The 15,144-nt window shown below is 38.4% G+C and overlaps 1 protein-coding gene across 1 annotated transcript; it reads left to right on the top strand.

Annotated features, from left to right (window-relative positions):
- The first annotated feature begins 737 nt into the window (after positions 1-737).
- On the top strand, positions 738-14,816 carry LOC134801805 (uncharacterized). The gene is made up of 10 exons (XM_063774413.1): positions 738-1,027; positions 1,873-2,020; positions 4,060-5,114; positions 5,699-5,867; positions 6,942-7,114; positions 7,819-8,036; positions 9,580-9,744; positions 11,003-11,129; positions 12,637-12,726; positions 14,214-14,816. The coding sequence occupies exons 1-10, from the start codon at positions 953-955 to the stop codon at positions 14,724-14,726; spliced, it is 2,733 nt and encodes a 910-aa protein (XP_063630483.1). The 5' UTR covers positions 738-952; the 3' UTR covers positions 14,727-14,816.
- Positions 14,817-15,144: the final 328 nt, after the last annotated feature.

The following is a 15,144-nucleotide window of genomic DNA, read 5'->3' as shown; positions in this document are numbered from 1 at the left end:
TGAAAAGTCGATTTTAATCATGTTATATATCATATATCGATAAACGCTACACAGCGGAACGCAATAGCGATTAATTGAAGCTTCAATATCTTCGTTAAACATAAACATAATTGAAATGCTAATGGATAATTAATATATTATAAATAATTATAATATAATAAAATAATTCAATTATTGCGGAACACCTATTTTAGTAGGTATTTATGTATTTTAATTAAATATCTGAACTTTCCCTTGGTTCCCTGCTGGGGCGTGACTATAAAATTGTGATCTGATAACCACAATAAAGAATAAAAGCGTTTATGTTCATTTTAGGTATCGTTAAACCTTTGAAGTAAAATTAAAATTGCAAGAAATGTCGATAGTTTATCGATATGACTTTATCGACATGGCTACAGCAAGGTGGGCCCACATTGTTAAACGTTCACTAAACAAAAGTGGTCCCACTGACAGCTCGCTTGGAAGGTATCTCTGTATATTATTATATCTATGTGATAGGTAGTAAAAAAAATCGTTATCTACTCCAAAAAGTTTACATATGGCAAGACATAGTGACGCAACTTTATTGCTTGAATTTACTCTAACTATATTTTGATACAGCTATTCAATATTGTAAATATTAAATAACACCAATAATAATAGATTTAACACCATGAAGTTATTAAATTTATATTTTTTCAAACTAAGCAGTATGCTTTATGGTCATAGTCTATTCATAAGGATCGAATTGGAAAAAAAAACTAAATTGACAATGACAATCTTGTGATTCGAGTCAGCTCAGCTGAATTGTGTATTTTTATTTATTATCAGCATTTATGTGTTAGATTTTCGTAAATTTCCGCGTTCTTTATATTACAATAAAGGCAACGCGTTATTTAATCTCTATAAAGTGTCATTTGAAGTGTGAAAACGAATGGTTACCTTTGTTTTGTTGTCGTGAAATCGTTGAACAATGTTTGGGAGGCCCAGATGTAGAGAATATACGCCTCTAGCCACCCAACAGTTACGACTTCGGAGTCTTATACAGGTATTTAAGTAGTTCATATTAATTTTTTAGGTTAAATACTATTGGAAACGCAACATTTACCAACAAACTTCTACATAATTTGTCATCATATGCATCGTTATTTTGAGGCTTCTGAGGAAATTAGTTGAAATTTGTTCATAAAATGCATTAAATGTTCATTAAAACCCGTTTCAAATGTAATTGGGCTTAGTAACTACTCTTATTTATAAATGGTAACCAAAAATTACACTCAATAAATGATGAAAGAATAGATTAGATAATAAGAGATAATACACATGAAATGCATTGTTATTATTGCCGTGTTTTCTTGTAAGATGAGATTACTATTATTGTTCAAGTAAGTGAGTATGATATCATATCGCTAGTTTTTCATTCCTTTGGTGAACCCTTTCCGGCACTTGCGGTCACAGGTAATATGGGGGAGTTATGATCTAGTCCTGACATTTTGGTGCCCTCATAGACATACGTAGTGGTTATTTGGCACTGGCAATATCACAGAGGACCGCCAAACATGGAAATTGCTCCACCTGGAAATTGAGTCTTACTCTTAAATATATGATGATGAATATCTCATCGTGCTTTGTATGATTCAGTCTGACTTAGCAGTGGAGTCTCTTATGGATCTTATTGATTCCTAGATTGAGCTGTAGGTCTCACAAACAATGTATTTTGAAATAATTCCAATTTAACAAAATAAAGAAGTATCTAATTTTTGAACCTGTTCAAAAATTTTTACAAGAATTGTTTGAGAAATACTACTTCTAAACGATACGGAAACATTCCGCTCCCGCCTCACCTTGGTTGATCATGTAATGTTTTTAAAATAAAATCTTGTTGCATTCCAGATTGTAGGCTACAATATCCGACCACCTGAAGGCTGTCTATACCAGTGCAGTTTCTACCTGACTCTCCATCATACTACCATGTCTGCACCATTCTACACCAGCGAGAGGATCTGCTCTCCGCATCCCAAGTGGAAGGAGATTGATTCAGGTAATAGGTTATAGATTCTCTCGCGGGCTTGGTTTCCGCAACTCGACGTCATATTACTGCGCCTATTTTGCGTGATGGGTTGGTGGCACTATTCTTGCCAACCCAACTCTACCAAGCCTAGCAGACCTTTGACGTCACCAACAAATTCTGGGAGAGACCCCGGTGAGCCGAGGTGTTGTGCCCGGTACACTGCCACCCCTGGGCATTCGAGAATGACGTGGGCCGCTGTCTCATCTGCCTCCATGCATGCTCTGCAGAGGGGGTTATCTGTAACACGTAGGGTTAATAGGTGCTTGTTTAATGAGGCGTGGCCAGTTATGGCCCCAGCTATAAGCCGAGCTGTGGCCTCTTCAGCTGTCGCAGTCGCTGATTCAGGTAATAAATTCTTGGAGTATCTCTCTCCTGCCTCGTGTTATTCCGGCTTTTTGCCACGGCTCATGAGAACTGGGGTTCCGATTGGCAAGTAATCCCAAGAATAGTATGAATAATTTTATGGCTCCTCTACACGAAGGGCCAGCGCCAGCCACTCCAAGGGACGCATTTATGCGTTAGAGGGAGCAAGTGATATTGCTATCTCATTCTACCGCATGGCTGCGTCCCTTGGAGTGGCCGGCGCTGGCCCATTGTGTAGAGGAGCCATTATTTATTTACGAAGAGAATCTTTGTAATTGTTATCCTGACTAGTTTTTATGTGAAAAGACTCGTCTTTCAATGTCAAATCAATTGACACCTCATTCACCAGACGACACAAACATTCAGTCAGGTAAAAATGTTAGTTTTTGCTTGTTTGCCGCCTTTGGTTGTCACACGCGCGTTTCCGACCACGAGTAACAATTAACAAACTAATACATGAGTCACCAATGTTGATAAACTCCATCCTAGAAATGTGGGTCAACCGATATAGGTACAAGTATGCAAATTATTTAACAGTTTTAACTAATATCAACCTTAACAGTGTACAATATAGTTCATTTTTGTATAAACGTTGGGATTGTTGTTTTAATACGACAGTTAAAAGGAGATTAAGAATTAATGAGGTCTTGTTTGGTGTCAATGTGTTAGAGATGTCTCTGTATATAATTATAGTCATTGACTGGTTTTTAATAAATGAATAATGAATAATGAATAATGTTTTTTGTTGTCTGGGTTGCTAAGTCGCTGGCCCAATATTACAAGGTTCTATGTTTCACTTTTATGAAACTGAAATTTGAACATTGTCATAGTGACATTAAGTCGAATTTCAACTATCTTGAAAATGTAACATAGAACCCTGTAATATTCGGCCAGCGAAGTATTATTTATATAATGTTGTATTGTAGTAGGGTCACTTTTATAATAATATTTGGACAACGAGGCTTGTCATTAAGAAATCATTTTTGCTCAAGCTGAAATGGAGACTTCGCGCTCGCTCAGTCCATTATAATGCACAATGGGCGTTACAAGGATAGTGGTCATATCCTCACTATAATCTGCGTCTGCGTCATCGACCACAATCGAAACATAAATTATACAATGCACGATAATAATAATGACATCATTTTATTTTGTAACTATCCTCCCACGTATTCGTCCGCGTAATAGTAGGTACATTACGATACAAGTACGAAAAGTAGGAAATTCGCAACGATTACCTTTTCACACGTGTATTGTACAACGTTTTAGAGTACTTATGCCCCTTTAAATTTTCGACATAGGTTAATTCCGTCAGTTTACCGTCCAGTGTCAGTTTCCGTCCACTTGTCGGATTAGCAAATAATACATTTCATTTCATTTGCTACTTGCGAAATATAATTTTTATATAGATAGATAAATTGTTTAGATATTAAGGATTGCAATAAGTCCAAATTTTTGCAACAATGAAGGTTTATATTCAAATGGACAATGGACGTCAAGTGGACGAAAACTAGAGCCGGACTAAAACTAGCGCAATGACCCTACGCACGTATAGTGCTAGTTACCGCACTAGGGCGTTAAATTAACATTCAGGCTTTTCTTTATCTGTCAATATCTAAATAACGAACCTGATTTTTTTTTTTCAGAAATCACTCATCATATGACGTCAACGAATGTCGTCATACGTATCTGGTGTCATATGCTCCCGCCGAACAAAGATTACGAAGAAACAGACCGACAAGACACCGTCATTCAGACCTGGGGCGTATACTTCACGGGTCTAAGGTATTTAGGGGCCAATCTAGCCTTAAACTTCACTTCAGACTGCTTCAAAAGCAATACCCTAGTTTTTCAAATGCATGGCGGGTACTTTTGCTCCTACAAAAGTCTCAAACTAGATATAATTCCACCGGAGAACGAGATAGAACATAGTTCGCTATCTTCAGATTCGTCCGGTAAGACGAAAACTCTGGAATCTAGATTTATACAGAATCATAAAGCGAAATCTAGATCGATATCACCGAGTAAATATTCTAGACGGACGGATAAAGAGTATTCGAAAAGCCATAGTCCGGTTGAAAGGGGATTTAAGCAGAATTTTCCTACTTTAAAAAACTCTGCAAGTTTAAATATAGGACAGAGTAGTAGAGATTTCAAAGAGAGAAACGAGGAAAAAAAATTAGATCCGAATTTAATATATGAACATTCACCGGAGACTCAAGATGTGAAAGAGTTTAGAAGTGATGTGAACTGTGATAATTTATCTAAGAACGCTTCGAAAGAAGATATATCAGAGAATAAAATAGATTTGAGTGAGACCGCTGAAAATTATGATCTAAGGAATGAATCGGATGTACCAAAGTATCGGTATCATGCTTTAAGCTTTTTAAAATCGGAAATCAGACCCAGTTATAACTCGAATAAGTTACAGAAGTTGCATATATTGCAGTACTCTATTAAGAAAAAGCAAGAAGCGGTGCAAGATATAAAAGAAAAAATATATAAAAATTCAGCGTTGACTAGTAGTTTAACCGATGAGTTTGGTGATGAAGTGAGATTGAAAAGCAGGTCGCAAAGGAATTTGTTTTCTCCGGATGATGATTTGGAGAAGATTGTGAAGTACGGTAAGATTAAGGATGAGAAGCCGGTTTCTAATGGACCGAGGCTGGCGTTGAAGTTGAATGATCTCCTATCTTTTAAGGTTGGTATTTACATAATAAATAAATATATAATATAGGGTTTTTACACAAATGACTACAGCTTGGCAAAATAGAGTAGAAATTAAAAAGTGGCAAGCCCTTGCAAACCAATTTAAATAATAAATAAATATTATAGGGACATTCTTATTAAATATATTAAGAACGGGTCACTCACGTATTTTAAGTCGTGCAACGCTCGACATGTTTCACTCCGTACCGAGGAGTATCATCAGGAGTTTTGAAGTTTTATTAGGGACATTCTTACACAAATTGACTAAGTACCACGATAAGCTCAAGAAGACTTGTGTTGTGGGTACTCAGACAACGATATATATAATAATTATATAAATACTTAAATACATAGAAAACAACGATGACTTAATCACAAATATCTGTGTCATCACACAAATAAATGCCCTTACCGGGATTCGAACCTGGGACCATCGGCTTCATAGGCAGAATTACATAAATGGTTTCTCTTCACTACACCTTATAAAAAAAGTCCCCCGTCGCGTCTGTCTGTCAGTATGTTCGTGATAAACTCAAAAACTGAACGGATTTTAATGAGGATTTTCTTATATTTCAGTCAAAACCATCACCCTTCCAAAGGGCAGAGCATGTAAGGCTAACGAAGCAGATAGAAATATTGCGGTTCAAGAGGATATTACTGGCGGATGAGAGAGATAGCAAGCTGGCTAACATACGGAGGCTGAAAGAGACGCATGCGAAGCTGTGCGAAGAAAATCAGGACTTAGGTGAGTATTAGAAAATAGTTATTTGTTTTACAAGGGGGCAAAGTTGTTGTTTAACTGCTCGTGCTAATATTGATACCCGAGCAAGCGAAAGATTCCAAAATTGAACCACGAGCATAGCGAGTGGTTCGAAAAATGGAATCTTGAGCGTTGCGAGGGTTTCAAAGCACGAGGGTTAAACAAAATTTGCCCCCGAGTGAAACACAAAATTTTTCACCACACCAACCTGAAGCAAATATTAAATGTAAAATATCAAACAAAATCAAACCAAATCAAATACAAATGAATGTAATTAAAAATTTATCATCCAAAATCATCATTTAAAAGTCATTTCTACCAGCAAACATAAGAAACCAACTCAAAATTTGCATTTGATTACTTTGTCTCACATGTGAATAAAATGCAACTTTGCTATCAGTTTTTAAAGTGCAAAGAAAGCCTTTCCGAGCTGGTGTGGTGAAAAAAAAGTTAAATTATGCAATTAGAAATTGTTCATACTTATAATAGTTATAATAGGCCCCGTGCATGAATGAACTATAGAGGGCACTATAGGGCTCGCTTGAACTATAGGGGGCAGTATAGGACCCGTCAGATTTTTGGCGCGAGGCGTAAATGTGTCGTTTATGCTTCCGATGTAGCCCACAAGATGGCATAACCTACTATGCACAAGGAAACGTACCGACGAGAAAGGTAGATGGTAGCACTTGCTTTGGTAATGTACATGTGCATATATGTTTCCGATTCAGGCCACAAGACGGCAGACCCTCCAACGCGCACGGTGCCTATAGGCAAAGTGAATTATGCGTTAAAATGTCACTTTTATTGAATATTGGGTTATAAATATTGAATGTACAATTTTTTTTTGTCTAAAATGATAGGACGTGATTGAAAAGTTAGGAATGGCATACGCTTGGTCCAATTTCTTTTCGTAGCTTTAAAACTACTGATATTGATAGATGAGGTGTCGATTCTTTTTGCGATAAAGGAAAGTAACATCTACCCTCTATTTTTTGATTCCAAAAAACATCTACAAATACTTATAACTAAAGGTTTAAGGTTTTTTTTTATATTTTCCAGGTCTAGAACTTATGCAGGGCTACCACAGCCTCTCCCGACGGACAGACAGACTGAAAGAGCAGAGACAATCCGCGGCAGCGCTAAGGGAACTCGCGGCGCGCGCACATAGAGAATTAGCTGCGCATAGCGACTCGCTGTTGCAACATTTGGCGCAGATATTCTATATTGAGCAGGTTAGTTTATCTGTACTTGTGCATGGGGTAAAACACAAAAAAATACAAATAAAAAAAAATATATAAAGGAAAAAATTAACACAAAATCACAAAAATAAATCCGGCCCAGTGCGAGCAGACTCATTACGCATAAAACGGCAAAAATCACGTTTGTTGTATGGGAGCCCCACTTAAATATTTATTTTATTTTGGTTATAGTATTTGTTGTTATAGAGGCAACAGAAATATCATTTGTGAAAATTTCAACTGCCTAGTTATCACGGTTCATGAGATACAGCCTGGTGACAGACAGACAGACGGATATACAGGCAGACAGACAGACAGCGGAGTCTTAGTAATAGGGTCCCTTTGGGTAGGGAACCCTAAAAAACAAAGTACAAGAAAAGAAAAATCAAAAAACACAAAAAACAGCAATAAAAATACAAAAACAAAACAATCACCCATAAAAAATGTAACAAATATCACAGCGCAAAAATTAAATATCACACAACAATACTAAAAGCGTAGTTAGAGTTAGATCAAGAAAAGTCTGCAGCGATTTTGATAACCCACGCAGTGCAAGTGTCATTTTAAACGTCAAACTTTTATGAAATTATGACGTATAAATAACACTTGCACTGCGTGGGCTATCAAAATCGCTGTAGACTTTTCTTGGTCTAATTCTAACAATAAACTTATGAGTGTCTCGCTTCTTTGTCTTCCAGGTGGACCAGACAACTTGGAAAATCTGCGATGTGCCCCTGCCAGTCTGTTCCGACGGAGCTCGCCCCTCCGCCGCGGCCGACGCCGTGGCGGCCGGGCTCGCGGCGCAGGCTGTTGTGCTGACGGCCGCCATCTTGAATTTACCGTTACGATATAAAATAACGTTGCTGGGTTCTGCGACGAAAATATTGGATATAACTCCGGATTTACCTGACCCAAAGTAAGTAGGAGTGGCGGGGTGAGTGACCCAGTAGCTGTGTGAGTGACCTAGTAGCTTGGTGAGTGACCCATTAGCGGGGTGAATTACATAGTAGTTGGATGAGTGACCCCGCTATCTATGTGAGTGACATAGTAGTTGGGTGAGTGACCCAGTAGATATGTGAGAGACCTAGTAACAGAGTGAGTGACCCATCAGCGGTGTTAGTGACCCATTAGCAGTGTGAATGGCCCAGTAGTTGGATGAGTGACCCCAGTAGCCATGTGAGTGACCGAGTAACTGGGTGAGTGACCAAGTAAGTCACCGACCGACCGGACGAGGGGCCACAAAAGTGACCGCGCGAGTGAGTGCTTTGTACACCACAAGCTGTCCATCCCGACGTTCCCCTCTCAGTCTGTTCCGACGGAGCTCGCCCCTCCGTCGCGGCCGACGCTGTGGCGGCCGGGTTCGCGGCGCAGGCTGTCGTGCTGACAGCCGCCATCTTGAATTTACTGTTACGATACAAGATTACGTTGTTAGGATCGGCGACGAAAATATTGGACATAACCCCGGACCTACCTAACCCAAAGTAAGTAGGAGTGGTTGGGTGAGTGACCCGGTAGCTGCGTGAGTGACCGAGTGACAGGGTGAGTGGCCGATTAGATGCACGAGTGACAGATTAGATGTGTGAGTGACCGTGTACGCGACAGATGACGGTACTGTCAGAATGCCAGGAATGCACAAATAATCCACACACGTTTGTTGTTAATCATAGTCTTTAATGCACTGATTTTGGTATTTAATACAAATACAGTAAATTGAATAAGTAATCTAGGTCGCGCGTGTGCGCATATTTGCCCAAAGGCATTCCTACAGTGTATGCTATACCTACGCTGTACGATAGCTAGATCGTACAGACCGAGTAGCTGTGTGAGTGGCCGAGTAGCTGTGTGAGTGGCCGAGTAGCTGTATGAGTGACCGAGTAGCTGTGTGAGTGGCCGAGTAGCTGTGTGAGTGACCGAGTAGCTGTGTGAGTGGCCGAGTACTTGGGTAAGTGACCAAGTAAGTCACCGACCGACCAACTGATTGACCGGGCGAGGGGCCACAAAAGTGACCGCGCGAGTGAGTGACCGACCGAGTGAGTGCTTTGTACACCACAAGCTATCGATCCCCGACGTTCCCCTCCCAGTCTGTTCGGACGGAGCTCGACCCTCCGCCGCGGCCGACGCTGTGGCGGCCGGTTTCGCGGCGCAGGCTGTTGTGCTGACGGCCGCCATCTTGAATTTACCGTTGCGATATAAAATAACGTTGCTGGGTTCAGCGACGAAAATATTGGATATAACACCGGATTTGCCTGATCCAAAGTAAGTAGGAGTGGCTGGGTGAGTGACCGAGTGACTGGGTGAGCGTCCACGTAAGTGATCGACCGTTCGAACGAGTGAGTGACCACGTAACTGACCGACCGACCAAGTGAGCACGTATGTGACCGTGCTAGTGACTTAACTTCCCATCATCATCATCATCAACTTTTTTGCTAAAATAAAAAACAATTCTTTTTTCGTTTCAGCATACCCTTATTCGCCCGAGGCGGCGACGCGACGCTATTCCGCTACGCCATGTTTTTGTTAAACAAGTGCATAGCGCAGCTATTATGGGCGAGAGGCCTCCCCGTCACCGACATGAGGCCGACGCTCGCTAATCTACAGAAACTGATGATTACTCCTCATAATTCGTAAGTATTTGAAATTGTAATAATCATCTGATACTTTTTTGGGTTTTTAGGCCTCTCTGCACTCGTATGGGGCTTTCTTTCTGTTAGATAAACCTCCATATTCCATACATCGTTATCGCGGGAGCAAAAACAAGCCTGTCACAGAACACATGTAACAGAACGTCCGTTTTGTAAAAGTGGTATATTCTGCCTACACATTTTAAACCTCTAAGATGTTCTTCATATCTAGCATGAAGTTTTCGCAGGAAAAGGTCAATTAAACTCGTATTTCACTATGTAAATGCCTACCTATAAGTCAACATGTCTACTTGAAAACCAAGTTACCAATGTATTTAATTTTTTATATCAGTATTTACTTCTTAAAGTATTTTATGTGATTTTAGTAATAGATGACCACACTTTTATTTAAATTCGATTCTGCTACATTTTGAGCCGATAGGTACATAAGAACGTAACTCAATAGGAATGTCACTTCTGTTATTATTTATTTGTCATAATCTTTCACTACTGTCAAATCGTTGTTGATCCCGCGATAACGATGTATGCATATTACCAAAGAGAATTTAGACTAGAGGAATATTCTCAAAGTAAATTATGTAGTCAGTACATTTACTGCCATCTTTCGACACAAATGATTAACACTTTTAGAACGCCATTTGACTGATCCTTATTTTTTCACTGATATGTGTTAAATTTGTTAAATGTGTAAAAAGTATCGCCATCATCTACTCGAGGATAGGCCAAAGGTATGGTGCCATCTTTTCGAGCGATGCATAATTTACTTATGACAATATTCCTCTAGTCTAAGTTCTCTTTAATATTACGAAGATTCTTGCTCTAGCTATTATGTTTTTGCTAAATAAGCTTACTTTACTATTTGCTAGAGTAAAAAAAAATGTATAAGTATTTAGGTTTAAATTATCACTTTCCAAGCATTATTTTTACATTCTGTATCAGTTATTTTAGCCAGCTTACCGACTTTATTATCGCTATAATATTACATATCTGTCCTTTTCCTTTTATACTCTATCTCTCTCTTATCAATTAATTTTTACTTTTTTTTTTTTTTTTTTTTTTTATTATTGGAAAAAGGTAAACATTCGACCACAATCTCACCTGATGGTAAGTGCCGATGCAGTCTAGGATGGAACATGCTTACCTAAAAGATGACTATTCACTCTCGATTTAAAGACTTAGCAGTTTCTACGTAATATCATGCTAGAATCATTGCCAAGCTAGTTTCAACCTTATGTTATAGGAACGATACTGCAAAACTGTTTGGAACGTACCGCTGGTTGCCGGACAACCGATGCTCGCACACGCAGAGTTTGAGAAGCCTCGTCGCGTCGGATAGAGGGAAATATAGGCAGTTCAATAGGTTTAAGGTAAGTTATTGGTCCTCATCTTGTACAGTACCGTAAAATGGGGTGAGTAGGTGCAAAACTGACATTCAAACCTCGATAACATTTTGTTTTTACATATTCAAACTGAATGGTGTATATAATAAGTATTCCGGACGTTTGTATTTTAGTTTTTATTTTATTTTGGGTAGTTCCATTTCATAACATTGACGATAAACAGGAAATCCCACCTCACCCCGTAGTCCCTTGTATTTGGGGTGAGTTGGGTTTTCATACAAAGGTGATTTTGGAACATTGTTGGATCGATTTTTTTTATTATGAGCATACACTATAGCTCCACTTTAAATTGGAATACATTATTTTTGTAGCAGTAGCCTTAAAATCCCATCTAACCCCCTTTCATCCCTTCTCTCCCCATTCATAATCCAACTCTCCCCGCGAACCCTACTCACCCCATTTTACGGTAGGGCTAATAAGGTCGCCTCTTTATCATTTGTCCCCATGCCTGTCACGTTCTAACAAATATGTTAGTGCGAAAGTGACGCATGGCGTGACAGGTGATAAAATGCGACCATGATACCGCTACTGGGATCGTCAACATTTTCAAGAAAATATCCAACTGCAATAAAATCAGCATTATTTTTAGGAACGACAGATAATTTTTAGGTCGAAATGGAGTTCGTCTAAGCTAACTCTGCATCGATTTAACAGCGACAAAGCTCCGCTTGACAACTAATCCCAAGAATTGACATAGGCACTAGTTTTTACGAAAGCGACTGCCATCTGACCTTCCAACCCAGAGGAGAAACTAGGCCTTATTAGGATTAGTCCGGTTTCTTCACGATGTTTTCCTTCACCGAAAAGCGACTGGTAAATATCAAATGATATTTCGTACATAATAAGTTCCGAAAAACTCATTGGTACGAGCCGGGGTTGTAACCCGCGACTTCCAGATTAAAAGTCGTCCGCTCTTACCGCTAGGCCACCAGCCCTTAAAGTTCATTTATGTTATCTGAAATATAAAGGGCCGTCTTTTCATTCAACTAAAAACTTGATTTATTGCAATTTATCCTGTTAACGACTATAAGGCCCACTTGCACCAATCCACTAGCCCGAGGTTAACTGGTTAAACCTGGAGTTACCATGGTTACCAGCACAATTTTACACACTGAGAAAAAAATCGTTTAAAACAATTGAAATTGCATTAACGTTTAATGCTTTAAACAGTTCCATATGAGCCTACCGAACCAAGCAGTAAACTTTACTGTTTGTACGTTACGTACGAACGAACGTACATTAGTTGATATTGTAATAGCAGTTAATCTTAATGAAATAATTTTAATGTGTGCTCGATAGATCATATTCTTTTCAGTGCACTGGCTTAACAGTAACTGCTTAACGCCGGGTTAGTGGGATCAGGATCAGTTCTTCTAAGATATCTTCAATATACAGATTTAGACTCTTTACTGACTTCTTATAAGAGTTTATAACTCGATATATTATAGTTTGTAGTACATAATTGTGTTTGCAGGACTCCGTCGACGGCCAATCCCCACAGGCCGTGATGACGCTGAGTCGACACCGGCACTCCAGAAGTGTAGGGAGTTACAACGACGATCAGGTATTTATAAAACTAGTTGTTAAGAACTTTATCATGCATTTTACAAGGAAAATGTTTTTATTTTTTGACCGCTAAAGACGTGAGAGCGCGCAGCTACAGCCTAATATCAACCTTCGTGCATTCCCACAAGGTTCAAGATGACGCGCCGCGCACGATAGAAAATAAGTTTTTGCCAAAATTTCATTTTTGGTAGAAGCTTTTATTGCTGACTGTACTTTTCTTACGACAGACAACTAATACTCATCGAGACAATTCAAAAAACCCCTAACACAATTAGGTTGCGTTGTTTCATCACAGAGTTCCTATGGCCACCTCCTGTCTCCATCATCAGATCAGCTCGATGGTATCATAATATTGCATTGTCATCCGATTTATACATGCATGCAAAATTTCAGCTCAATCGGAAACCAGGCAGTGGACCAAATTTAACTTGCAAGATTTGATTACAGACAGACAGACAGACAGACAACGGTCAGGTGAAACTAAATAAAAGCTTGTAAAAATCACTTATCTATTGCCATAAAATGCATGTTCAAAACTGCAGTAAAAATTCACTATAAAGGTGACAGTCCATTTCCAACGACAGCTGCACTACTGTTGCGATGTTACTGTCATTCATTGTCTTGTCATTCATTTTACTATGGAAATTGACAATAACATTGACGTGTCGGAGCAGTAGTGCAGCTGCGGTCAGAAATGGAATGTTACCTTTAAGCAAAACATTATTAATAACTGAAGGTATGTAAAGTCAAAAAAATGCTTTGAATTTCACATCTATGTTTTCTTAGACTACACCTATTCTTCAATAATGTCTTATCTGCTTAAAAATAACACTGTTTTTTGTTTCAATATACATTTTGTTGAGTGATTTTCGTTCATAACTTAAAATAACTAATAATAACTAATTTCATTCATAATTATTAACAAAGTTACCTATGTGATTTCTAAGTGTTCATTTATTTTATTGCACGTAAGTTTCTTTTCATATTTTGTAGTTAGAGAAACATCGAATGCATGTTTTTATTTTCTTCATCTCGCTTTTAGATTGTACAAAAATATGTCAAAGTCACTGAATTGAAAAAATATATATTAAAAAGTTTTACAAGTAATGATTTCACTGAGAACATTTCTTAAACGTAATAATGGAAACATTCGTTTACCTTTATAGGTATTTGATATAACACTTTAAACTCTCGCGTTTTGTACACATATTTAATTACACAAACGGGTCTACCGCGATATAATTTCATTGTTTTTACCTTTAATTCCGACGTTTCAGCTGAGTTGCACCAGCTGTGGTCACGGAAAGACAAACAACAACAATGAAATTATATCGCGGTAGACCCGTTTGTGTAATTAAATAGGTATTTGATAGCTCAGTTAGCAGAACTCTAATAATTAAAGTCAATATTTTCATTTTAATTTATGATTATAATTTATTAAAATCTTTGGACACAAAATTAATATCAATCTCTTTTTTCTTATAGGAATCACCCGCTTTAGACCAATCAACAACGTCCATAATGGGGAGTGAACCAAACATCTACAACACAAAACTGTCCCACGTAGCATCAGAACCACCAAAATTGATGAAAACCCACAACTCAGACTCCGAAATACTACGTCATACAACAGAAAGCGAAAAAGTCATATTCACTTTAGGCGACGATTGCATAAACGATATAAAATCAGACAGACTCGTCAAATTATCTAGTAACAATGATGATTGTGAAGATGTCAAAAAAATATGCTCTGAAATTAAAGATTTCTGTAATAAAGATGAAGAAGGCTTAGATATAGTTAAACATCTTGAAGGTAACGTGAATATAGATATAGCTAAATATATGGAGGAGAAAAGAGTCAGTGTTGTCAGTGAGAAATGTGACGATTGTGACGTCTGTGACGAATCTTGTGCCAAAGTGACTGACGTCATTGTGATACCTAGTGCGGAAGCCATTTTGGATACGGGACAGGAAGCGGATGTGGAGTTAAAGGAGTGATTTGTATTATAGATGTTTTGTGGTGAAGATTGTGTAAAAATAATTTAACATTTAATTAAAGTTTTCTCATAATTATGTGGTTGAAGCAGAGGCACGAACACCATAATATAATAGTACATTTCGATGCTAGTGCGGAAGGTATGTCATTACTTCACGAGTACCGAGATATCTTGGCACGAGCCGCAGGCGAGTGGCAAGACTCGGGACGAGTGAAGAATGACATTTCCGCACGTGTATCGAACGACATTTTTTAATACAGTTGCGAAAAAATAAGTAAAATATTGTTAATCGTACACTAAACCAAAGTGGTAACAGTGACAGCTCGCTTAGACGTCGTCTTTAAGTATATTATATCTATGGGCGTTTGGCAGCTATTCCGTTCCATTCAGACAACTTATTAAGAACGGAATTTTCAATA

This window comes from Cydia splendana, chromosome 23 (genome assembly GCF_910591565.1).
Source record: "Cydia splendana chromosome 23, ilCydSple1.2, whole genome shotgun sequence".
Classification (NCBI taxonomy): Eukaryota; Metazoa; Arthropoda; class Insecta; order Lepidoptera; family Tortricidae; genus Cydia; species Cydia splendana.
Note: the sequence above shows the minus strand (reverse complement) of the source record. Positions and strands in the feature narration are given on the sequence as shown.

Bases quoted from the DNA above. Each gene is read 5' to 3' on its own strand.
- LOC134801805 (XM_063774413.1), top strand. From the start codon at position 953: ATGTTTGGGAGGCCCAGATGTAGAGAATATACGCCTCTAGCCACCCAA. The intron at 2,021-4,059 runs GTAATAGGTTAT...TTTTTTTTTCAG, and splicing joins GTGGAAGGAGATTGATTCAG to AAATCACTCATCATATGACG. The intron at 9,745-11,002 runs GTAAGTATTTGA...CTTATGTTATAG, and splicing joins ATGATTACTCCTCATAATTC to GAACGATACTGCAAAACTGT.